We start from the raw sequence: 26,254 nt of genomic DNA, 5'->3' as shown, positions 1-26,254 counted from the left end.
CAGCTTCAGCATCAGTCCTTCCAATGAATGTTCAGGACCAATTTCCTTTAGGATGGACTGGTTGCATCTCCTTGCTGCCCAAGGGACTCTCAAGAGTCTTCTCCAACACCACAGTTCAAAAGCATCGATTCTTCTGCGCTCAGCTTTCTTTATAGTCCAACACTCACATCCATACATGACTACTGGAAAATCCATAGCTTTGACTGCTGCTGCTAAGTCACTTCAGTCGTGTTTGACTCTGTGTGACCCCATAGACGGAAGCCCACCAGGCTCCCCTATCCCTGGGATTCTCCAGGCAAGAACACTGGAGTGGGTTGCCATTTCCTTCTCCAATGTGTGAAAGTGAAAAGTGAAAGTGAAGTTGCTCAGTCGTGTTCGACTCTTAGCGACCCCACGGACTGCAGCCTACCAGGCTCCTCCATCCATGGGATTTTCTAGGCAAGAGTACTGGAGTGGCTTGCCATTGCCTTCTCTAGATGGACCTTTATTGGCAAAGTAATGTCTCTGCTTTTTAATAAGCTGTCTAGATTGGTCACAACTTTTCTTCCAAGCAGCAAGTGTCTTTTAATTTCATGGCCACAGTCACCATCTGCAGTGATTTTGGAGCCCAAGAAAATAAAGTCTGTCATGGTTTTCCCATCTATTTGCAATCAAGTGATGGGACCAGATGACATGATCTTAGTTTTCTGAATGCTGAGTTTTAAGCCAACTTTTTCACTTTCCTCTTTCAACTTCATCAACGGGCTCTTTAGCACTTCTTTGCTTTCTGTCATAGGGTGGTGTCACATGCATATCTCAGGTTATTGATATTTCTCCTGGCAGTCTTGATTCCAGCTTATGCTTCATCCAGTCCAGCATTTCTCGTGATGTACTCTGTATATAAGGTAAATAAGCAGGGTGACAGTATACAGCCTTGATGTACTCCTTTCCTGATCTGGAACCAGTCTGTTGTTCCATGTCCAGTTCTAACTGTTGCTTCTTGGCCTGCATACAGATTTCTCAGGAGGCAGGTCAGATGGTCTGGTATTCCCATCTCTTTCAGAATTTTCCACAGTTTGTTGTGATCTGCACAGTCAAAGGTTTTGGCATAGTCAATAAAGCAGAAATATATGTTTTCCTGGAACTCTCTCGCTTTTCCAGCGATCCAATGGATGTTGGCAATTTGATCTCTGGTTCCTCTGCCTTTTCTAAATCTAGCTTGAACATCTGGAATTTCACAGTTCACATACTGTTCACTTTTAGTACATAACAAAACAGAGTGGGTTTTCCTAGGGTCTTGCACATCAGGACAAGTAGGATGACTCCTGACAGCTGGGCTCTAGGGACGTGCATTCATTGTTAAATGTCTCTTCAATGTGGCAGCAACCCCCCTCCCCCATAAGACCAGAAAATGGAGGAACAAGAGGTGGAAGCAAAATCCCCCACCCTGTTTCTCAAGGATCTTGGACCCACACAAAGAATAAAAGGACTTCCCTGGTAGCTCAACGGTATAAATCTGCCTGCAGTTCAAGAGCACCAGGTTTGATCCCTGGGTTGGAAAGATCCCCTGGAGAAGGGAATGGCTACCCACTCCACTGATTTAGGAGTAAACTAAGTAATTCTGAGCCAAATTACATGAGAATGAGGAGGCTGTCTTCAGGAAAGAAAATTGGGGATGTGGATTATAAATCTGGAATCAGTCACTAATTCTGTGGGTGATGTCATTTAAAGACCTTGGTGTTTGTTTCCACATTTTGAAATGAATGAGGATAATGTTCCATACACATTCCTGTGAGGAACCTGTGTTCTTAATGCCAGTCGGAGTGGAGGGGATTCCTAAGATGGTGGAGGAATAAGATGGGGAGACCACTTTCTCCCCTACAAATTCATCAAAAGATCATTTGAATTCACCACAAAACAACTTATAAATGCTGGTGGATAACAGGCACCCAGAAAGGCAGCCCAATCTCTTTGAACAGAATCTTGAGGCTACCGTAAGAGTAGGACCAAAACCCAGAGGCAGAAGACTCAACTACAAAACGTTAGAACATCAGAAAACTCCTGACTCCAAGGAACATTAATAGACAAGAGCCCACCCCAAAAGTCTCCATACCTACACTGAAACCAAGCTTCACCCAAGAGTTCCAGTGCAAGACACACCACACTAATTCTCCAGCAAAACAGGAGCACAACACTTAACATTAAAAGACAGGCTGCACAAAGCCATAACAAACCATTAGACACCCAAAACCTCACTACTGGACACTTCGTTGCATTCCAGAGAGAAGAGATCCAGTTCCACCTACCAGAACACAGACACAAGTTCCCATAACCAGGAAACCTTGACAAGCCACTGGTCCAACCCCACCCTCAGGGAGCAGATGCCACAATTATGAGGAACCATGAACTTCCAGCCTGCAGGAAGGGCACCTCAAACAAAGCAATCTAAACATGACAAAAAGGAAGAGAAATATTCAGCAGGGTAAGGAACATGATAAAAACCTACCAAATGAAACAGAAGAGGAGGAGATAGGGAGTCTACCTGAAAAAGAATTCAGAATAATGATAGTAAAGATGATCCAAAGTCTTGAAAACAAAAATGGAGTTACAGATAAATAGACTAGAGACAAAGACTGAGAAGAGGCAAAAAATGTTTAACAAGAAACTAGAAAAAATAAAGAAGAGTCAATCAACAATGAACAATGAAATAACTGAGATTAATAACACTGTGGAGGGAACTAACAGTAGAATAACTGAGGCAGAAGAGAGGATAAGTGAGGTGGAAGGTAGAATGGTGTAATAAATGAAGCATAGAGGGAAAAAGAAAAAAATAATAAAAAGAAATGAGGACAACCTCAGAGACCTCTGGGACAATGTTAAATGCCCCAACATTTAAATTATAGGAGTCCCAAAGAAGATGATGAAAAGAAAGGGCATGAGAACATACTTGAGGAAATAATAGTCAAAAACTTTCCTAAAATGGGGAAGGAAATAGCCACCCAAGTCCAAGAAACCCAGAGAGTCCCAACAGGATATACCCAAGGTGAAACAACCCAAGACACATATTAATCAAACTAACAAAAATTAAACACAAAGAGCAAATATTAAAAGCAGTAAGGGAAAAGCAACAAATTATAGACAAGAGGATCCCCATAAGGGTAACAGTAGATCTTTCAATAGAAACTCTTCAGGCCAGAAGGGAAAGGCAGGACATACTTAAAGTGATGAAAGAGAAAAACCCACAACCAAGATTACTCTACCCAGCAAAGATCTTATTCAGTTATGAAGGAGAAATCAAAAACTTTACAGACAAGCAAAAGCTGAGAGAATGCAGCACCACCAAACCAGCTCTTCAACAAATGCTAAAGGACCTTTTCTAGACAGGAAACACAGAAAAGGTTTACAAAAGAACCCCAAAAAATTAAGTAAATGGTAATGGGATCCTACTTATCAATAATTACCTTAAATGTAAATGGGTTAAATGCTCCAACCAAAAGACAAACACTGGCCAAATGGATACAAACACAAAACCCATATATATGCTGTCTACAAGAGACCTATCTCAACCTAGGGACACATACAGACAAAGTGAGGGGCTGGAAAAAGATGTTTCATGCAAATAGAGACCAACGAAAGCAGAAGTAGCAATACTCGTATCATATAAAATCACTTTGAAATAAAGACTCTATTAAGAGACAAAGAAAGACACTACATATTGATCAAGGGATCAATCCAAGAAGAAGATATAACAATTACAAATATATATGCACCCAACATAGGAGTACCTCAATACGTAAGGCAAATGCTAACAAGTATGAAAGGGAAAATTAACAGTGACACAATTAATTGTGGGGGACTTTGATACCCCTTTCACACCTATGGATGTATGAAACAAGCAGAAAATTAGCAAGGGAACAGAAGTTTTTAAATGATACAATGAGTCAGTTAGACCTAATTGGTGCCTACAGGGGATTTCAACCCAAAACAATGAATTTCACCTTTTTCTGAAGTGCAGATGGAACATTCTCCAGGATAGATCACATCCTGGGCCACAATCTAGCCTTGATAAATTTAAAAAAAATTGAAATAATTTCAAACATCTTTTCTGATCACAATGTGGTAAGATTAGATATCAACTATAGGGGAAAAAAAAAGAGAAAACTATAAAAAACATAGTTCAGTTCAGTTCAGTCACTCAGTTGTATCCGACTCTTTGTGACCCCATGAATTGCAGCATGCCAGGCCTCCCTGTCCATCACCAACTCCCGGAGTTCACTCAAACTCATGTCCATCAAGTTGGTAATGCCATCCAGCCATCTCATCCTCTGTCGCCCCCTTCTCCTCCTGCCCCCAATCCCTCCCAGCATCAGAGTCTTTTCCAATGATTCAAATCTTCGCGTGAGGTGGCCAAAGTATTGGAGTTTCAGCTTTAGCATCAGTCCTTCCAAAGAACATCCAGGACTGATCTCCTTTAGAATGGATCTCCTTTAGCTGGATCTCCTTGCAGTCCAAGGGACTCTCAAGAGTCTTCTCCAATATGGAGGCTAAACAACATGTTTCTGAATGGCCAACAAATCATGGAGGAAATAAAAAAGGATATCAAAATATGCATAGTTACAAATAAAAAGGAAAAGAGAACAACCCCAAACCTATGGGATTCGGTCAAATCAGTGCTAAGGGGAAGGTTCAGAGCAATACAAGCCTATCTCAAGAAACAAGAGAAACTTAAAATAAACAACCTAACTTATACCTAAAGCAACTAGAAAAAGAAGAACAGAAAAATCCCAAAGTTAATAGAAGGAAAGAATTCATAATAATCAGAGCAGAAATAAATGAAAAAGAAATGAAGCAGACTATAGCAAAGATCAAGAAAACTAAAAGCTGGTTCTTTGAGAAGACAAATAAAATAGACAAACTGTTAACCAGACTCATCAAGGAAAAAGAGGAGAATCAAATCAATAAAATTAGAAATGAAAATGGAGAAATCACAATAGACTACACAAAAATACAAAAGATCATAAGAAACCGCTATGAGCAACTGTATGCTAATAAAATAGACAACTTGGAAGAAATGGGCAAATACTTAGAAAAGTATAGTCTTTCAGAACTGAGCCAGGAAGAAATAGAAAATCTTAATAGACCCATCACATGCACGGAAATCAAAACTGTAACAAAAAATCTTTGAAAAAAACAAAAGCCCAGGACCAGATGGCTTCACAGGGAATTCTACTAAAAATTTAGAGAAGTGCTAACACCTCACCTACTCAAGCTCTTCCAGAAAATTGCAGAGGAAGGCAAACTCCCAAACTCATTCTATGAGGCCACCATCACACTGATATCAAAACCAGACAAAGATGCCACACACACACACAAAAAAAAACTATAGGCCAATATCACTGATGAACAGAGATGCAAAAATCCTCAACAAAATTCTAGCAAACAGAATCCAACAACATATCAAAAAGATCATACATCATGACCAAGTGGGCTTTATTCCAGGGATGCAAGGATTCTTCAATATTTGCAAATCAATCAATGTGATACACCATATTAACAAACTGATAGATAAAAAAAACATATGATTATATCAACAGATACAGAGAAAGTTTTTGACAAAATTCAACACCCATTTATGATAAAAACTCTCCAGAAAGCAGGCGTAGAAGTAACATACCTCAACATAATAAAAGCCATATTCAACAAACTCACAACAAACATTATCCTCAATGGCAAAAAAATGAAAACAATTCCTCTAAAATCAGGAACAAGGCAAGGGTGCCCTCTTTCACCACTACTATTCAACATAGTTTTGGAAGTCCTAGCCACGGCAATCAGAGAAGAAAAAGAAATAAAAGGAATCCAGATTGGAAAAGAAGTAAAACTCTCACTGTTTGCAGATGACATTGATCCTCTACACAGAAAACCCTAAAGACTCTACCAGAAAATTACTAGAACTAATCAATGAATATAGCAAAGTTGCAGGATATAAAATTAATACACAGAAATCCCTTGCATTCCTATACACTAACAATGAAAAAATAGAAATTAAGGAAACAATCCCATTCACCATTTCAACAAAAAGAATAAAATACTTAGGGATAAATTTACCCAAAGAAACAAAAGACATATATATAGAAAAATATAACACACTGATGAAAGAAATCAAAGATGACACAAATAGCTGGAGAAATACACCATGTTCATGAATTGGAAGTATCAGTATACTGAAAATGAGTATTTTACCCAAAGCAATCTATAGATTCAATGCAATCCCTATCAAGCTACCAATGGCATTTTTCACAGAACTAGAACAAATAATTTCAGAATTTGTATGGAAACACAAAAAACCTCAAATAGACAAAGCAATAATGAGAAAGAAGAATGGAACTGGAGGAATCAACCTTTCTGACTTCAGACTATACTACAAAGCTACAGTCATCAAGACAGTATGGTACTGGCACAAAAAAACAGAAATATATAGCAATGGAACAAAGTAGAAAGCCTAGAGATAAATCCACACACTCACAGACACCTTATCTTTGACAAAGGAGGCAAAAATATACAGTAGAGAAAAGACAATCTTTTTAACAAGTAGTGCTGGGAAAAGTGGTCAACCACGTGTAAAAGAATGAAACTAGAACACTATCTAACACCATACACAAAAATAAACTCAAAATGGATTAAAGATCTAAATGTAAGGCCAGAGACTATAAAACTCTTAGAGGAAAATATATGCAGAACACTCTGACATAAATCACAGCAAGATCCTCTATGAACCACCTCCAAGATTAATGAAAATAAACAAATGGGACCTAATTAAATTTAAAAGCTTTTGCTCTATGAAGGAAACTATAAGCAAGGTGAAAAGGCGGCCATCAGAATGGGAGAAAATAATAGCAAACAAAACAACTGACAAAGAATTAATCTCCAAAATACACAAGCAGCTCATGCAGCTCAATACCAGAAAAATGAACAACTCAATCAAAAAGTGGGCCAAAGAACTAAACAGGCATTTCTCCAAAGAAGACATACAGATGTCTAACAAACGCATGAAAAGAAAATATGCTCAACATCATTCATTATTAGAGAAATACAAATCAAAACCACAGTGAGGTGTGGAGATTCCTTAAAAAACTGGAAATAGAACTGTCATATGACCTAGCAATCCCACCGCTGGGCATACACACCGAGGAAACCAGAATTGCAAGAGGGCCCAATGTTCATTGCAGCATTGTTTACAACAGCTAGGACATGGAAACAACCTAGATGTCTATTGGCAGACAAATAGATAATGTGTACATGTGCACAGTGGGATATTACTCAGCTATAAAAAGGAACGCATTTGAGTCCGTCCTAATGAAGTGGATGACACTTGAGCCTGTTATACAGAGTGAGGTAAGTTGGAAAGAGAAACACCAATACAGCATATACATACTAACACATACATATGGAATTTAGAAAGATGGTAATAATGATTCTATATGCAAGACAGCAAAAGGGACACAGATGTAAAGAACAGACGTTTGGGCTATGTGGGACAAGGCGAGAGTAGGACGATTTGAGAGAATAGCACTGAAACACATATATTACCATATGTCAAACAGATGACAAACACTGTATGATTCCACTTATATGAGGCATCTAGAACAGTCAGACTCAGAGAGAGAAGTAGAATGGTGATGGCTGTGAGGGGAGTGGTCTGGGGAGTTAGTGTTCAATGGTTGCAGAAGTTTGTTTGGGAAGAGGAAAAGTTCTGGAGATGAACAGTGGTGATGTTTCCACAACCAGGTGAATGTACCTAATGTCACTAAAGGATGCACTTGCTGCTGCTGCTACTGCTGCAGCTGCTGTGTCACTTCAGTCGTGTCCGACTCTGTGTGACCCCATAGACGGAAGCCCACCAGGCTCCCCCGTCCCTGGGATTCTCCAGGCAAGAACACTGGAGTGGGTTGCCATTTCCTTCTCCAATGTCAAAGTGAAAAGTGAAAGTGAAGTCGCTCAGTCGTGTCCGACCCTTAGCGACCCCACGGACTGCAGCCTACCAGGCTCCTCCATCCATGGGATTTTCTAGGCAATAGTACTGGAGTGGCTTGCCATTGCCTTCTCCGAAAGGATGCACTTAAAATGAGTTAAATGGTAAATTTTATGTTGTATATATTTTATCATAGTTTTTAAAATCAATGATCAAAAGTAATTTTACCGAAGCTGTGGAAATGTAAATAAATGACAAGTAATTTTACATATGATCCCTCCCACAAGATCAAAATTCAGCTGAAAAGAGCATGAAAATGCTGAATGGGCCATTTTAGGAGCAGCAGATGTGCAGACTTAGAGATCTCTTGAGACGTGCCCAAGCCCGGACTCCATGGTGTAGGTAAACTACAACTATGAGCTGAGCAGCCATTCCATTTTTAACACCTGAATCTGATTCCTCCCCAGGACCAATGATCAGGAGATAGGGCCTGCGCATGAACCACAAACATTCATAGCGGCCTTTCAGAGCCACTTGGCAGCACCAGCTTTGCCCTAAGGAATCAACCCACCTGTAACTCGCAAAGAAGTGTCTTATTTCTGTACCCCAGCAGGACTCTAGATGCAAGGCTATGCATGAAGAAATTTGTCTTTCCCATGTTTCTGGAACTACTTCAGGTTATGTCCATAGTTTAATCCCAATAATTCTTGATTTGATACAGGGACAATCTTTTCAAGAATAACCAAGCTGGCAAATAAACACCTTGAGAGATATTTACATTCACACATGCATATATGCCAAGTCAGATTGGATTTCCCAAAAGCAACTTTCCAAACTGTCAGTGGGAAGAGGAAGAAAAACATATGAACAGTGGCTCACCTGTGCAGCAAAAAGCCAGCTTTGACTGAACCATTACTTCAAGCCTAACTTAAGGTTTTCACTGTGCTGTGTGGTAAAATTTCCTCTTTATGGGCATTAGGCATGATCCAGAAAGATAAACGTCTAGCTAATTTATGAGGAAATCTGGGTGTTTGTCTCCTAATAGCTGATGCAACAGAATAAAAAAGATGATGATGAATGACAAACCAGACCTCTGACTAGAGTGTACAGTCACTGTTGCCATTTCCACATTACCAAGGAGGAAACTAGCTTAGATGCCGTAGCTAAACACAGACAGTGAGACGCCAGGGTTCTGACTTCACACAGCCCTGAGGTTAACAACACTTTGCTTCAGGGAAGATGAGGAGAAGTCATCCTGCATTTTGCCAGGGCAAGTACTCCCAAGAAACAGAAGCTCTAGGTAAGGAGCAACCAAGTACAAGTGGTGATAATTTCAATTTAAATGTTTTGTTTTTAGTTTTCAATGAGGACTTTTTAAAATTAAAACTATATATGTTTATGGTACACAACATGATGTTTTGATATAAATATACATTGGGAAATGAATACTGTAGTAAAACCAATTAACATATCCATTACCACATTTTGTGTGTGTGTGTGGAACAAAAACACTTAAAGATCTAATTTCAAGTATATGACACAGTTAAAAAAGGATTTTTTAAAAGCAAATAGCCCAGGGCAAAGAAGTATCCAGGATCAAGTTTATAAAGGGCCCTTCAATTACTGACACAGTGTATTTGTGTCACTTCCTTTGTAAAGACATCTGAAATCCTTACTCTTTTTATATCAGTTAAGATCAGAGTAAACTGTGGAATAATGTTATGGCATTTTTCAATATAAAGTCACCGAACACATCAAAGTAGGTCTTATTAGAAGTGCTATAATGCAGGGAAGGCCCTGGTGGTTCAGTGGTTAGGACTCAGTGCTTTTACTGCCTTGGGCCTATATTCAGTCCCTGGTTGGTGAACAGATCCCACACTCCATTCAGTGCAGAAAAAAAAAAAAAAACACCCTATAATCTTTATTAAAGAAAAAAAAGTAAATAATGTTTTAAGAAAGTAACTTGAATGAACAGCAACAAATGCTCTCCAAAATTACTAAAACCAATGGAAAATTTCAAGTTTTGTCGTGAATATCCAACTATTTTCTCTAATATTGTTAAAAGTAATCTTAACCGTAGAATATAGTGAGTCTGTTTTTGGCATAGATTCCATTTATATATATATTTTTTTGAAAGTGAAAGTGTTAATCATTTCAGTCAGTCAGTTCAGTTGCTCAGTCGTGTCCGACTCTTTGCGACCCCATGAACCACAGCATGCCAGGCCTCCCTGTCCATCACCAACTCCCAGAGTTCACTCAAACTCATGTCCATCTTGTCGGTGATGCCATCCAGCCATCTCATTCTCTGTCGTCCCCGTCTCCTCCTGCCCGCAGTCCCTCCCGGCATCAGAGTCTTTTCCAGTGAGTCAACTTGTCACATGAGGTGGCCAAAGTATTGGAGTTTCAGCTTCAGCATCAGTCCTTCCAATGAACACCCAGGATTGATCTCCTTCAGAATGGACTGGTTGGATCTCCTTGGACTCTCAAGCGTCTTCTCCAGCACCACAGTTCAAAAGCATCAATTCTTCGGCGATCAACTTTCTTCACAGTCCAACTCTCACATCCATACATGACCACGGGAAAAACCATAGCCTTGACTAGATGGACCTTTGTTGACAAAGTGATGTCTCTGCTTTTTAATACACTATCTAGTTTGGTCATAACTTTCCTTCTAAGGAGTAAGCGTCTTTTAATTTCATGGCTGCAATCAGCATCTGCAGTAATTTTGGAGCCCCAAAAAATAAAGTCTGACACTGTTTCCACTGTTTCCCCATCTATTTCCCATGAAGTGATGGGACCAGATGCCATGATCTTTGTTTTCTGAATGTTGAGCTTCAAGCCAACCTTTTCACTCTCCTCTTTCACTTTCATCAAGAGGCTCTTTAGTTCCTCTTCACTTTCTGCCATAAGGGTGGTGTCATCTGCATATCTGAGGTATTGATATTTCTCCCGGCAATCTTGATTCTAGCTTGTGCTTCTTCCAGCCCAGCGTTCCTCATGATGTACTCTGCATATAAGTTAAATAAGCAGGGTGACAATATACAACCTTGACGTACTCCATTTCTTATTTGGAACCAGTCTGTTGTTCCATGTCCAGTTCTAACTGTTGCTTCCTGACCTGCATACAAGTTTCTCAAGAGGCAAGTCAGGTGGTGTGGTATTCCCATCTCTTTCAGAATGTTCCACAGTTTATTGTGATCCACACAGTCAAAGGCTTTGGCATAGTCAATGAAGCAGAAATAGATGTTTTTCTGGAACTCTCTCACTTTCTCCATGATCCAGCGGATGTTGGCAGTTAGTCATTTAGTCGTGTCCAACTTTTTGTGACCCCATGGACTGTAGCCCACCAAACTCCTCTATCCAGGGGATTTTCCAGGTGAGGATACTGGAGTGGGTTGCCATTTCTTTCTCCAGGGGATCGTCCTAACTCAGCAATTGAACCTGGGTCTGCTGCTTTGCAGGCAGACTCTTTACCATTTGAGCCACCAAAGGAGCCCATATATATTTTTAGTTAAAACTATTGGATATGATTAAACGGGTAGTTCAAAAATACAATCATAAACTTTCTCAAATACATTCTTGTTTCTAGATTTAATTTTATAGATCCAATCACTAAAATTCATTTTTAAACATAAATTTGATGTAAATGAAGGTTTTAATGATCAACAATAACAAAATTTCCATAAATACCACTGAGATTTAGGCAGGGAAATCATTGAAAATCAACTAGATACTTTTGATATTTATTTTTTAATTAGATTTCATTATAAATTTAGTGGGTATTATGCAACAGCCTGCAGATAAAATTTATCAAAGGTGGCCTTGACTTGCTCTCAAAAACTTTTTGTTATATATTGGTAAAGTTTGCTTCAATGACAACAAACTTGACTTGATGCAAATAGCAAGCTTCTCTAGTAAAGCATCAATGATGCCAGTTCCAAAACGCTTCTGACGCTTCAGCGGAGGTACACAGTGCGGTACCAAGTGACACTTACCTTGTGGTAGATCATGTGAGACATGGCCACTCTAAGCCTCATCCCCACACGCTGAAAATAATCGAAGTACAAGTGGTGCAGAATGGCCCACAGGAGCACACAGGCACTCATCACTGCAGCGCAGACGTAGGCTTCATACAAAGCATTAGAAACTTCGGGGTTTTCAATGTAACTAATTATTCTCCACAAAAGTAAGGGCAGAACTACTCTGGTGCATTCCTGAAAGAAAAAAGTCTCCATTAGAAATTCAAGTCATACCCATTTTTCTTAACACAAGCTTAACTTTTACTTCTGCTTGTTAGAAAGCATTTTAACAAAATGCTACATCCATGGCTCATCTAAAAGAAAAATGTACAGATCCACTATCTTCTATAAGACAAGCAGTTTTAACCTTAGGCAAGAATTTTATGTTCAAAGACAATAAAGCCTTAGCACACTGTGCTTAATACACTGTGGATACTCAATAAATATCACAACTAGTGCCTTAGAATGCATTTGGCAAGATGCCAAGTGACTCTTTGCCTAAGATGAAGAAAGAAAAAGGTGGCAGAGAAGGGTAAGAAATTTGTTTCTCTATGAACAAGCCCTGCTCACAGCCGGCCCTTGTTCCCGTTCTCTCACCATCCCAGCCCAACAGAAAATCAAGACGGTTTATGTACAGGAAGCATGCTCTTGCCAGCACCTTCTGCTTTAAGAGCGTTTTTGAACTGAGACATTGGCATAAGATCTTCCTTATGAAAGTCGCTCAGTCACGTCCGACTCTTTGCGACCCCGTGGACTATACAGTCCATGGAATTCTCCAGGCCAGAATACTGGAGTGGGTAGTCTTTCTCTTCTCCAGGGGATCTTCCCAACCCAAGGGATTGAACCCAGGTCTCCCACATTGCAGGCGGATTCTTTACCAGCTGAGCCACAAGAGAAGCCCAAGAATACTGGAGTGGGTAGCCTATCCCTTCTCCAGTGGATCTTCCTGATGCAGGAATCAAACCAGAGTCTCCTACATTGCAGGTGGATTCTTTACCAACTGAGATATATGGGAAGCCCAAGACATTGGCACAAACACATCCAATCTTTTCCACCCTAAATTGTACATGTTCAGAGATTAAGAGAATGGAGCCCAGCTTCGGTTGGAGCATCACAAGGAAACCAGGCTGGGGAGGTTCCTAGGCTCTCAGCCCCAGGGAACACTGTGTTAATATGTCTCTACGCTCTAGAAGCTGGGATGTTCCTTGGAGTCAAAAATTAAACATGGCAGAAGCCAAGCTAAAAAAAAAAAAATGCCATCCATGGTTCTCCATCTAACAAACACTGCAGGTGCTGCTTTGGAAGAAATATTACAAATCATCTCTTTCCCAAGGCAAAAGTCAAATCTTAAACCAGTGAGTTGGGAGGCATTGAGGCTTAACTCCTGAGTAAGACTTGCTGCTGCTGCTAAGTCACTTCAGTCGTGTCTGACTCTATGCGACCCCATAGACGGAAGCCCACCAGGCTCCCCTGTCCCTAGGTTTCTCCAGGCAAGAACACTGGAGTGGGCTGCCATTTCCTGCTCCATTGCATGAAAGTGAAAAGTGAAAGGGAAGTCAGTCAGTTGTGTCCGACTCATAGCGACCCCATGGACTACAGCCTACCAGGCTCCTCTGTCCATGGGATTTTCCAGGCAAGAGTACTGGAGTGGGTTGCCATTGCCTTCTCTGAGTAAGACTTAGGGAAAGCAATTTTCTTTCCTAAAACTAAAGAAACACTTGCCTATCCTGCCAAACAGTCACTCCATCCCACAACCTACCTCTTCCCTGTAGTAACCTCCTAAAGGTTCCCTTCTCCCCTATTAAGGAAAATCAAACACTTAACATGAATCCAAGTCACCAAAAGTAAACACCTCCACCATCAACATATTTCTTCCACAGACTTCTCAAAAGACAAAATGCCAAAAGTCTGGAAATCTTTCAGGAACTTGACTTTTAAGATTTTCCTTTTAAGCAATACTTTTTAAATTTAATGCAGAAAGTCAAGGTGGCTCATATATAGGAGACAAAGCTGGGCCATTTCTAACAGTCAGGAAAATAGGACATAAACCCCACCACTCCTCACCTCTCAGGGGAGGGGTCTGGGCAAACTCACACTGGCTCTTTGAGGTCACCCCACTTACACACCAACATGTGGAAGACTCATCTCTAAGAGGGAATCCCTGATGACCTGGGGAGGTCTGTGGGTCCCCATGGAGGTGTATGCAGGGGCCATGCGTGCTGGGGACTTGCTGGCTGTTCTAATTATTGTTGGTTTTTCAAGAGCTCCACATCAACATCAGCCTGCCATTTGTTTTTCTGAGCATCATAATTCATTCTCTCATAGGACAGAGATTTTTATACTTCAAAATCCTAACTGCAAAAGCCTCACCTTGGGCTAACATTGCCTGCCTCTTCCTTCTGGAGCTGCCAGGAGTGCCTGCACTGTGGGTGGTCACAGCACATGGCTTGGGAATCATGGATGATCTACAAGGTGTTCTGTGCACCAGAGGAATTAAAGGAGGGCTGGAGGTCATAAAGAAAACGTATTTGCATTTCAGAGCTTCCCAGGTGGCCCTAGGGATAAAGAACTCGCCTGCCAACGTAGGAGATGTAAGAGTTGCTGGTTCAATTCCTGGGTCTGGAAGATCCCCTGGAGGAGGGCATGGCAACCCACCCCGGTGTTCTTGCGTGGAGAATCCCATGGCCAGAGGAGCCTGGTGGGCTAAGGTCCATAGGGTCTCAAAGAGTCAGACACAACTAAAGTGACTTAGCAGGCAGCACATTTGCGTTTTAGAGAATCCTGGGCTGAGTTTAGATCTTCTACCACCTCAACTATAATGACCGACAAGCAGCATAGACAGAAGACCACAAAATGAAACACTGCTTCATAAAATCAGTTACTTAACTAACATTCATTCCATCCAACTTAGTAACTAGCTTTAATCATCCCAAATTCAAAACAGCACCTGAAAAAGATCTTTAAAATGTTAAAAAAAAAAAAAAAGAGCTTAATCATTACTAGCTTTGTCATTAAAAATCATTTCTTTGTAACTTCTCTGCCAACAGCCAAGATTAGGCAAACAGGAGTATTTGTGTTGTATTTCAGGCTTCTTTTGGTGGACAGGAAAAAAAAATTCAAGGTTCACTTCTCCTTCAGTTTTAATGGCCCTCAACTTCTGGAATGTCACTGCATTAGAATGAAGAGTTCTGCCAGTTATAACCCTAATGTCACAAAGTTAGAAGGAGTTTCATATGCCAGTCAGCATCCTTACCTCAGGAACCGAGGCCACTGCCTAGTTTTACGCTGTAAACCACCAAGACATTGACTTGAACAGCATGAACAAGCAAGCTCCCTCCTGGGAGAAAGTCCAGTCCTGGCACTTCACAGCTGATTTTTCTGCTGTCCACCCAGGGACTGTCTGGCCCCACCCAACTCTCACCCTAAGACCTAGGTCTGGGGTACACCCTCTGTGCGGGGAAGTGTATTTGGAAAACAGGAGAACTGCTCCACACCCTAGTAACTGACCTGGGCTCCTCATTTTTGCTCGGCAAATGTGCCCCCAGAATCACTGACAAACTGGGTCTCAGCAAGCAACCAGGAGCTCTGAGTAACAACACAGAGGATTCAGCCTCTGCCCAGACCATCAGTCCCAACACAGTTGCCATCCAAGACACAACATCTTCTCACTGGTCCACATCAAGGAGCCCATCTGGAGCAATGTCTTAAGAGTATGGATGGATTTAGAGTTAGCTCACCAGGGCAGCCATAAACTCATCCATGGGGAATAGTAATGAGGGTAAGGTGGCTTCCTAAAGGGCTCCTGGCCCATCTGAACACAACATGACAACTGCCGCAAGTGTCAAAGTCCTAGTCACTTCCAGTATTGGGGGGGATGTGGTCCTGGACTCCACCCTCATTTTGATCCCTAATCTGACATCCTGTTCCAGGGAGTTCTTAGTATCCCATTTCTTATCCTTAGGCCAAGTTCAGGACACATGTGTCTGAGATCACGAAGACAAAGTTCTCAAGTCGAGCCTTCCTGATTATGGACAGACTTTCAGTCGTCGAGATGATCGGGCTCATAAGTCAGAGTGCCTGAGAGGGAACCTCAGTCTGTCCTTGACTCTTCATATGACCGCAGACACACTATGTAACTATTTGAACAGTGTCCTCTCTTCGAAAATGGAAGTAACATAATATCTGTGAGTTAATTGAATTAGTCAAAGGATTTGGTGATATGACATGCAAAGTGCTTATAGCATTTCTGACACATAATATTTCTGGAATACTTACTATTGTACTACTACACTATTAACTACACTATTAAGAGCACTGCTGCCCCTGCCACCACCACTCTACTGAGTATGACCCTCTGTCACTGCCGCTAGTACTTCCAATACTACAGAGGATGAGCCCCACAACTGCCAGGTCCTCGACTCCCCACTTCTCTGCCATGACCACCCAACAACCAGCCTCCTCAAGGAGGGGCCAGGGCTCTACCAGTTGCACCTTACGCAGTCCTAAGCCTGGCCTTCCTGGATCCCCAGCAAGAAGCATGACTGGGGCTGGAAAACTGTGAAATCAAAATGTCACCCTGCCGCAAGGCATTGCAATATCTGGGTGGTCAGAGCCCTCTTAAAGGTAGCACTCTGCCCCATATACCTGTCCCCAACCTTTGGCACAACAGCTAATCCCCCCGTGTCATTAATGAGAATTCAACCTGCCAAGACCATTCAGTCACCAGTGAATTGACAGATTCTCTGGTTTTTTCAGTTGTGTGGGGGTAGACTTCACCTACCCAGCTGCCTGCATGCCCTTCAGAAGAACACAACCTTTAAATAAGAGCCACTCCTTCCACCTGTAAACCATCTGGGCCATCACCTCACCCCCAATACAATGTACTGATGACAGGTCACACCTTGTCCACCTAAAACACCTCTCTCTCAGCAACTGCATCTTCCATCCCTCCTGCCCTCACACACTCACAGGCCGCCCGTGTCCCTAAGGCAGCACTAAAGGACCATGGAGAGTACAAGCCACTCAGGGGGGTCTGCAGCAGACCCCCAGAGGCTCAGCCAGAACAGGGGGCTGACAGCACTGCGTCCCCAGGTGGACTGTCCTCTGGGGGGTCTTGACCCAGGTTCTTCAGGGTCATGGAGGTCACTGACCTCACGGCTTTCTACTCTGGTTTTCCCTGCACACCCCTCTCTCCACCCTCGGCTAATCCCAGCTACCAAGACTCCCCCTTCAACCAGAAAACCACCCTCAAAGCCAGGACAGAAACCAGCATGGAGGGTGAATGAATTCACGGTGAAGCTGGAGTTCCTCCACAAGGGGGTTTTGGCTCACAGTGCCAGCCCTTGGGGAAGTGGGAAGCCCAGGGAAGGATGTGCTCTTGGGAGTTCTGGGCAGCTCCAGCCCAGATGCAGAGTCCCGGGTTCTGTTCCCCTGGAAGGGGAGAGGCGATGATCCTATCTTAGGAAACCATTTATCACATGTGACCTGGTCAAATTGATTATTATTTGCTGAGTACCTATAATGAACTCCTTATTGCAAAATTCAGACATAAATTGAAGAAAGATGAGAAAACCACTAGACCATTCAGGTATGACTTAAATCAAATCCCTTAAGATTATACAATGGAAGTAACAAATAGATTCAAGGGATTAGATCTGATAGACAAAGTGCCTGAAGAAATATGGACAGAGGTTCATGACATTGTACAGCAGGCAGGGATCAAGACCATCCCCAAGAAAAAGAAATTCAAAAAAGCAAAATGGTTGTCTGAGGAGACCTTACAGATAGCTTAGAAAAGAAGAGAAGCTAAAGTCAAAGGAGAAAAGGAAAGATATACCCATCTGAATGCAGAGTTCCAAAGAATAGCAAGGAGAGATAAGAAAGCCTTCCTTATCGATCAATGCAAAGAAAGAGAGGAAAACAATAGAATGGGAAAGACTAGAGATTTCTTCAAGAAAATCAGAGATACCAAGAGAATATTTCATGCAAAGATGGGCACAACAAAGGACAGAAACCATATGGACCTAAGAGAAGCAGAAGATATTAAGAAGAGGTGGAAATACACAGAAGAACTATACAAAAAAGATCTTCATGAGCCAAATAGTCATGATGGTGTGATCACTCACCTATAGCCAGACATCCTGGAGTGCAAAGTAAAGTGAGCATTAGGAAGCATCACCATGAACAAAGCTAGTGGAGGTGATGGAATTCCAGTTGAGCTATTTCAAGTCCTAAGTTCGGTGAAAATGCTGCACTCAATGTGCCAGTAAATTTTGAAAACTCAGCAGGGACCATGGGACTGGAAAAGGTCAGCTTTCATTCCAATCCCAAAAAAGGCAATACCAAAGAATGTTCAAACTATTGCACAATTGCATTCATCTTGCACTCTAGCAAAGTAGTGCTCGAAATTTTCCAAGCGTGGCTTCAACAATATGTGAATGGAGAATTTCCAGAAGTTCAAGATGGATTTAGAAAAGGCAGAGGAACCAGAAATCAAATTGCCAACATCCGTCAGATCACAGAAAAAGCAATAGAATTCCAGGAAAATATCTACTTCTGCTTTATTGACTATGCCGAAGCCTTTGACTATGTGGATCACAGCAAACTGTGGAAAATTCTTAAAGAGATGGAAATACACAAGACCACCTTATCTGCCTCCTGAGAAATCAATATGTAGGTCAGGAAACAACAAGTAGAACCAGACATGGAACAACAGACTGGTTCCAAATTGGGAAAAGAGTTACATCAAGGCTGTATATTGTCACCCTGCTTATTTAATTTATATGCATAGTACATCATGCAAAATGCCCAGGTGGATGAAGCACAAGCTGGAATCAAGATTGCCAGCAGAAATATCAATAACCTCAGATATGCAGATGACACCATCCTTATGGCAAAAAGTGAAGAGGAACTGAAGAGTCTCTTAATGAAAATGAAAGAGGAGAGTGAAAAAGCTGGCTTAAAACTCAACATTCAGAAAATGAAGATCATTGCATCTGGTCCCATCATTTCATGTCAAATAGATGGGGAAACAGTGAGAGATTTTATTTTCTGGGGCTCCAAAACCACTGAAGATGGTGACTGCAGCCATGAAATTAAAAGACACATGCTCCTTGGAAGAAAAACTATGGCCACCTACACAGCATATTAAAAAACAGAGACATTGCCGACAAACTTCCGACTAGTCAAAGCTATGGTATTTCCAGTAGCCAAGTATGGATGTGAGAGTTGGACCATAAAGAGGGCTGAGCACTGAAAAACTGATGCTTTTGAACTGTGGTGTTGAAGAAGACTCTTGAGAGTCCCTTGGACTGCAAGGAGATCCAACCAGTCAATCCTAAAAGACTCAATCCTGTGTATTCACTGGAAGGACTGAAGCTGAAGCTCCATTACTTCCAAGGAACTGATTATTGGAAAAGATCATGATGCTGGGAAAGATTGAAGGTAGAAGGAGAAGGGGACGACAGAGGATGAGATGGTTGGATGGCATCACCTACTCAATGGACATGAGTTTGAGAAAGCTCCAGGAGTTGCTGATGGACAGGGAAGCCTGACATGTTGCAGTCTCAAAGAGTTAGACGTGCCTGAGCAACTGCACTGAACTGAGCACCTGTAAAATGTCTTATGTTACTGGGGCTCTGCCCCAAGTTTACTTCCTCCAAAACACATATTCCTTGAGGTTTTAGGATATTCTTTGGATCAAGGATTAATTTTAGAATTTATATCATTTACTGAGCACCCACGATGTCCTAACATGGTCTAAAATGTCTTCGCTTTTCAGTCCTTCCCCCCATGACACTATGTGTTAATTGGTTAAAAGACAAATAGTAATCTCCAGAGGATCAATTCCCTGGGTAAATGCCTGTTTATGCTGAAGATAAATACAACCACTGGTCTCTCTCACCAGAAGCATCCCTCTCAATACTGGCCCACATACAATGAAAGCAATGCACTGTATATAAAAGCCTTTACCTCAAAAAATATAAAAACTGCAGATAACAAATAGGATTTCCAGTAACACTTTATGATTGCTTTCTTTAAAGAAGGCTTCTGTGCATCTTCCTCAGCTCTCTCAACTTCTTTTTCCCAGTACCTGCGATGAGAAACAGAGCACAGTGAAGAACAGCCCTGCCATAGGGGAAATGGGGGAGGGGCCAGAGTGGAAGATGAGCCTTCACTACAGGGCGCTCTGTGGCTGCCCTATAGATGCTGGCTCACTGCTCACAGGGCTCCTGAAAGATGAGCGGTGCAGAAGCACCAGGAAAACAGGCCTTGAGGCTTTGCTGGACTCACAGGTCATGAGCAGCTCAGAAGGGCAGACACTGTCCTCCAGGGACCCCACCTCTGGGGACAGAGCTCAGCCTCCAGGGCCATGGCTGCAGGCTCCCTCCACGTCCACAGATGCCCAGGGAACTTGGGCTCCCCCAGGCTCCAAAGTGGGCTAAGCCTGGGGTCAGCCTGAGGGGGTGAGTGCGCAGAGTCAGGGGAGGAGGCTCAGAAGAACCCGAAGGAAGGCAAAGCCCCCGCACACACACCTTTAGCCCCACGTGGAAATTCTCCCTCTCCTCCCCCTTCTCCCGGCTGTCTGTGCTCACCTTTGCAGCTCTTCTCCGAGGTGCTGGGAGCAATCTTCTGGAAGTACTGAGTGTACCTCATTTTCTTTCAATCTCCATTTGTGACCAAATAGGAAAAAGGGGTTTATCCACCTGTTAAAAATTAAGAGAAAAGGACAGTGGTATATATTCAAATTATACAACTCGAATTAGAATCCTATATTCATGGGCTTTGTATGAAGAAGCAGTCTACACTGTAAATATATAGAAATACAGAAGAAAAAAACAATGGATATGTATTTACACACACATACACACACATATTGTCTATATCACATAGCTCTATATCCTGAAAGACCCCGAAGCAATGACACAAGTAGCAAAGAACACTCCAGACTCAGATCTCGGAGTTATTTTTTCTTAACATACACAATTATTTTTTTCTTGTGGTGAGAACTTTTAAGGTTTTAACTCTCAGCAGCTTTCAAATATGGAATAGAGCATTATAACTGTGGTCACTATACCAGACATTACACTCCCATGACTTACTTATTTTAGGGAAGTCTGTCCCTTTGGCCCCCTTCACCCAGATCCTGACTTATTAATATCTTTCTTCTCTAAAAGGAACCAAGGTTCCTTGAAGAAATCACTAGTTTCAAGGTTGGGGCAGTGTGTGTTAGCACCTAATAATCACCTTTTTTAATTGCAATATAAATGCCTGATGTTAAGCTTTGGAGATATACACCTCAAAGCTACCCATCTCCAAGGAACATGAGTCAGTTATACAACTAGATAAAGAGCCAGACCGCCCCACCCATGAAGTTCCCTTTTTCAGAAAGTGCTGGTTGACCTGATAACAGACCGTCTCACCGACTGCTTGCTTCTCCCTTCCCGCACTTTAATTCCCGCTCTTATTTTTTAAATTCACCAATAAAAAGTGAACCTGCTAAATCCTAGTGCAGTCCCACCCTCAGTCCCCAAAAGGCAGAACACCAGGTCCAAGCTCTTTCACTCACTAGTTTTCACAGTCTCTCTCTCTCTTTCTACCTAGGGTCTCGTTATGTAGCTCCAGGCATGCCTTATACTCTTCAGGTCCTGTGAGTGATACACCTTGACATTTGAAAGTTCCCTGATGGTTGTTGCTGAGACGTGCCTCACAATCCTAAGAACTGCAAGGGCCAGTCCAACCACAACACTGGCTCTGGAAGGGCAATGCCTGTGGGGGTTGCTGTAACTAGTACAGGCCAAAATGACAGAGCCCCAGGCATTCCCACCAACCGCATCTACAGGCTGAGACCAACAGGCAGAGAAAATAGAAGATGAACCTGGGACAACTTGTGCCATAAAATAAGGAAGCACTCAAGGAATCATGAGGATATGTAGGAGGGACAGAGAAGCCAGCTTGAATGACTCTTGCTAAACAAATCTGGGATTCTTTAGGCATCAAAATAAATGTCAATGAATCACAATCCATTAAATAACAAAAGGATCCATGAATCCATACTGCTACATAAACATGAGAGAAGGGAAAACTCTTGCATTCAAGAATGCAAACAAAACAATGAATATGGAGTTAGAAAGTTATCAGTGGAAGCTAAACCTAGTGGTTGAAAGTTTGATGTGCAGCATGGTATTTATATAACCTCAAGTTATCTTTCTGCAAATTACTTATTAACTATAAAACGAAATGGGCTTCCCTGGTGGCTCAGCTGGTAAAGAATCCGCCTGCAATGCGGGATACCTGGGTTCAACCCCTAGGTTGGGAAGATCCCCTGGAGGAGGGAACAGCTACCCACTCTGTTATTCTGGCCTGGAGAATTCCATGGACTGTATAGTCCATGGGATCGCAAAGAGCTGGACATGACTGAGCAACTTTCACTTCACTTCGTCAAATGAAAAAACAGTAACTGCATAGAGGATTCCTCTAAACCCTATTCAAATTGATTATGTATTAGCTACTTGTTAATTATATGCAGAAATAGCCCAAGCGTTAACACTATTTTCCTGGGTAAGGATATTTCCAAAGTTAGACAATAATAACCCATGAGGTAGAGATCATGTTTCTCTTATTTATTGCATTATTCCTAGCACAATATGGGTACAGAGATGTTTACAAATTATTTTTTAAGTAAATTAATGTCTGCTGCTGCTGCTGCTACTAAGTTGCTTCAGTCGTGTCCGACTCTGTGTGACCCCATGGACTGCAGCCTACCAGGCTCCTCCACCCGTGGGATTTTCCAGGCAAGAGTACTGGAGTAGGTTGCCTATGAACTATTAAAGAAGGAATAAGAGAGACAGATTTTGCTAACCCTGGTAACTTGGCATCTCTAAAGAACTCCAGTCCAGGAGTCTGAAGACTGGATCCAAGCACTGAGGACCCAGGGCCTCAAATGTTCTCTACTCCAATCTTCCACTCCAGGTGAGCATCATCATGACCCTTAATATCTGCTGCTCTAAACTTCCTTCTAAAACAAAAGCATTTGTCTCTGTGCTTTAAACCACTTAACAGATTTGAAACACCTGGGTCATTCATCCTACAGTTATTCCCTATAGGAAATACTCAGACAATTAGCAGCAGGACTTACTCTGAAAGACCCTCTTTAAAAGTCTGCTTGCAGATTTTTATAGTCAGTGTGGGCCACTGAAGACCAATTAGATGTCATTAGCATAGAAACTACAATTTTGGGAATTTAATGGTTAATTTGAATTTGTAATTTGATTCGTGCACCAGAGTTTTCATTTGTTCAGGCTGTTTATAGGCTTAATGAGCTAAATGTCATGCACATTTGTAAGAAATACTTTTCTTGGTCCCTTTGGGAATGAGAGGCACTCCTTGGTCTTTATGAATGACAGTTACTGTTTTACCTTATTGCTTAACTTCAAGTAGTGAAATAAAGCAAAGCTTGAAAAAAAATAAAGTTTCCTTGCAGAGGAAAAGATGCTTAACATCACCAATCCTTGTGTGTGCTAAGTCACTTCAGTTGTGTCCGACTCTGTGTGACCCTATAGACTGCAGCCTGCCAGGTTCCTCTGTCCATGGGATTCTCCAGGCAAGAATACTGGAGTGGGTTTCCATGCTCTTCTCCAGGGGATCTTCCCGTCCCCAGGGATCGAACCCGTATCTCTATTGTCTCCTGCATTGGCAGGCATGTTCTTTACCAGAGCCACCTGAATCCTTGCTGCTGCTGCTGCTAAGTCACTTCAGTCGTGTCCGACTCTGTGCGACCCCATAGACGGCAGCCCACCAGGCTCCCCCATCCCTGGAATTCTCCAGGCAAGAACACTGGAGTGGGTTGCCATTTCCTTCTCCAATGTGTGAAAGTGAAAAGTGAAAGTGAAGTCACTCAGTCATGTCTGACTCGTAGCGACCCCATGGACTGCAGCCTACCAGGCTCCGCTGTCCATGGGATTTTCTAGGCAAAAGTACTGGAGTGGCTTGCCATGAATCCTTAGGGAAATGCAAATCAAAATCACAATGAGACACCACTTCACACATTTTAGGAGGGGTGAAGAGGGAGAGGTAGAAAGAGGAGGTGAAGGAAGGGAGGAGGGGGGGCAAGGCGGGGAAGAGGAAGGAGGAAAGGAGAAGGGGGGAAGAAAGTGGGAAGAAAGTGAAAAGAAAGTGAAGTCCCTCAGTCGTGTCCGACTCTTTGCGGCCCCATGGAATGTAGCCTACTACCAGGTTCCTCCATCCACAGGATTCTCCAGGCAAGAAAACTGGAGTGGGTTGCCATTTCCTTCTCCAGGGTATCTTCCCGACCCAAGGATTGAACCCTGGTCTCCCACATAGTAGGCAGACGCTTTACCGTCTGAGCCACCAGGGAAGCTCTCAAAGAGGGTAAGACAAGCAACAAAAGAAGGTTTGGCAAGGATATGGAGAAATTGGAACCACTGCACACTGATGGTGGGGGTGTAAGACACTGCAGTCACAAAGGACAAACACTGTGTGACTCCACTTCCACAAACGCGCTGAGAGCAGTCAGATTCAGAAAGAAACAAAGTGACCCTGTGGTTGTCAGGGGCTGAGGGAAAAGGGGAGGAGGGAATTAGTGTTTAATGACTTACTGATGCAGGATGAAAAGAGTTCTGGAAACTGGTTGCACAATAATGTGAATGTACTTAACAACACTGAACCAAATGCTTAAAAATGATTCGCGTGGTAAATTTTATGTTATGCACATTTTATTACTATTTTTTAAAATTAAATGAGAAAAATAATTCTACTCAATACACCTCAGGTGTGAAATCTTCCTGTGTTAAAGTTTAGATCGCAGCTTTCTGGTTGGAAGAACTTGAACTAGCCACATAAGCTCTCAGTATTGGCCTCTGACAAACAGGGGGAACATGTGGAGGTAACACTTCCCAAGCTGCTGAGGGGGTCCTCTGAGAGGGTCACTGATGCTCTGAACAAAGTCCTGTCAGACAAGGGGAAGCTGTCACCCTGGCAGCAATCTCCAGTAATCCCGTGTGGTCCCCAATAGAAAGCCTCTGATAACTTTGATAGATGAGGTTACAATAGCAGAGTCCAACAGGAAGAAGAAAGACTCTTCTTTCCTGGCAAGGACTCAGCCAATGAAAAGCCATGGACGCTTTTTTGACAGTCCTCCCAACTTCCTTTTCCCTTCTATAAAGGTGCTCTTCATCCCTTGCCCTTTGGGGACTTGCACATGGCTCACTCTGGTTGCAGGTATGAAACTGCGATTCTCTGCTGATCCCAAATAAAGTCATCTTTGCTGCAGAAATATCTGATAGTCAAGGCAACAGAGAAAAGAGAGTCAACATGATCAGGGGACCCATGGACAACTCAGAAAGGCAAATTATCCACTTGAGACATCTGAATGGACACTAGCGAATACTTCTCAGGCTGACCAGATGCAGAACTATGAGACCAAGAATAAACTGTAGGAGATAAACTTGGGTATGTTAGGCTATTTATTCTGCCTTAAAGACATGGTAGGAAATTTAAATATACCTTTGGGATGTTCTACTTCTTGCTTGGGGCTCTAGTTACTGTATAAAGTTACCAAAACTCAAACTAAATGCTTAGGAAAGGGGAACAGATCAAGGTCAGAGAAAGAGCCCTGGAGAGCTCACCCAGCCTGCATCAACAACATGTGGATTTCTGACTGTTAATGAAGAACAACAAGATTCATACAAGTAGTATTCTGAAAATTGCCAAGAATCCTGGTTTGATATTAAACATTTCTGCGCTTTCGTGGTTGAATTACTGAGGACCTAACAGGACCAACCTCCCTAAACCTACATCTCAGCACTCAGCCAGTTCACATCCCCCCTCATGACATCAGCTTCTCTGACAAGAATCTCTGGAGAGTCTGTCTTAACACCAGTGACAGTTTCCACATCCGCACTCCCTTTGCAAGTGGACAGTTCACTATGATGTGGCCAGTGTCAGGGTAGTGAGGATGTAATCACTCCCTGAAGGGCCAAGTGATTCTGGTCCAAAGCCCTGCCCCACCTCATTCCTGGGGACAGGTCCTGCACTCACCCCCAACCCGCTGGCCTCTGGGACGAGGGTGGAGAGAAATGCAGAGCTCACCCCAGAGGCTGCAGTGAGAACAACGGGGACATCGCCAGGGAGAGTCAGCAGACCGGATATGGTTCATAAAAATTGTCCCACTGATTTCCAATAATGGGTAAAAGGAAGAATCATTCAATAAACCACAATGGGAAGATGAGCTGCTTCAGAGAAAAGGAGGAAGACTATCTTGTAT

At 42.4% G+C, this 26,254-nt stretch overlaps 1 protein-coding gene across 1 annotated transcript in view; it reads right to left on the bottom strand.

The window, feature by feature from the left end:
* LOC129556575 (ATP-binding cassette sub-family C member 4-like) overlaps positions 1–26,254 on the bottom strand; it is a 113,941-nt gene that overhangs the window by 83,537 nt on the left and 4,150 nt on the right. Inside the window, exons 2-4 of the mRNA XM_088842843.1 lie at positions 20,565–20,675; positions 19,942–20,062; positions 11,947–12,165 (exon numbers count right to left, since the gene is read on the bottom strand). Of these exons, the coding sequence (XP_088698969.1) occupies positions 11,947–12,165; positions 19,942–20,062; positions 20,565–20,675 (451 nt within the window). The remainder of the gene's footprint in view (positions 1–11,946; positions 12,166–19,941; positions 20,063–20,564; positions 20,676–26,254) is intronic.

This window comes from Moschus berezovskii, chromosome 13 (genome assembly GCF_049115385.1).
Source record: "Moschus berezovskii isolate FMDL1 chromosome 13, NW_MosBer_1.0, whole genome shotgun sequence".
In the NCBI taxonomy this organism is placed as follows: domain Eukaryota; kingdom Metazoa; phylum Chordata; class Mammalia; order Artiodactyla; family Moschidae; genus Moschus; species Moschus berezovskii.
The sequence above is the reverse complement of the archived record's forward strand: the minus strand, read 5'-3'. Positions and strand labels throughout refer to the sequence as shown.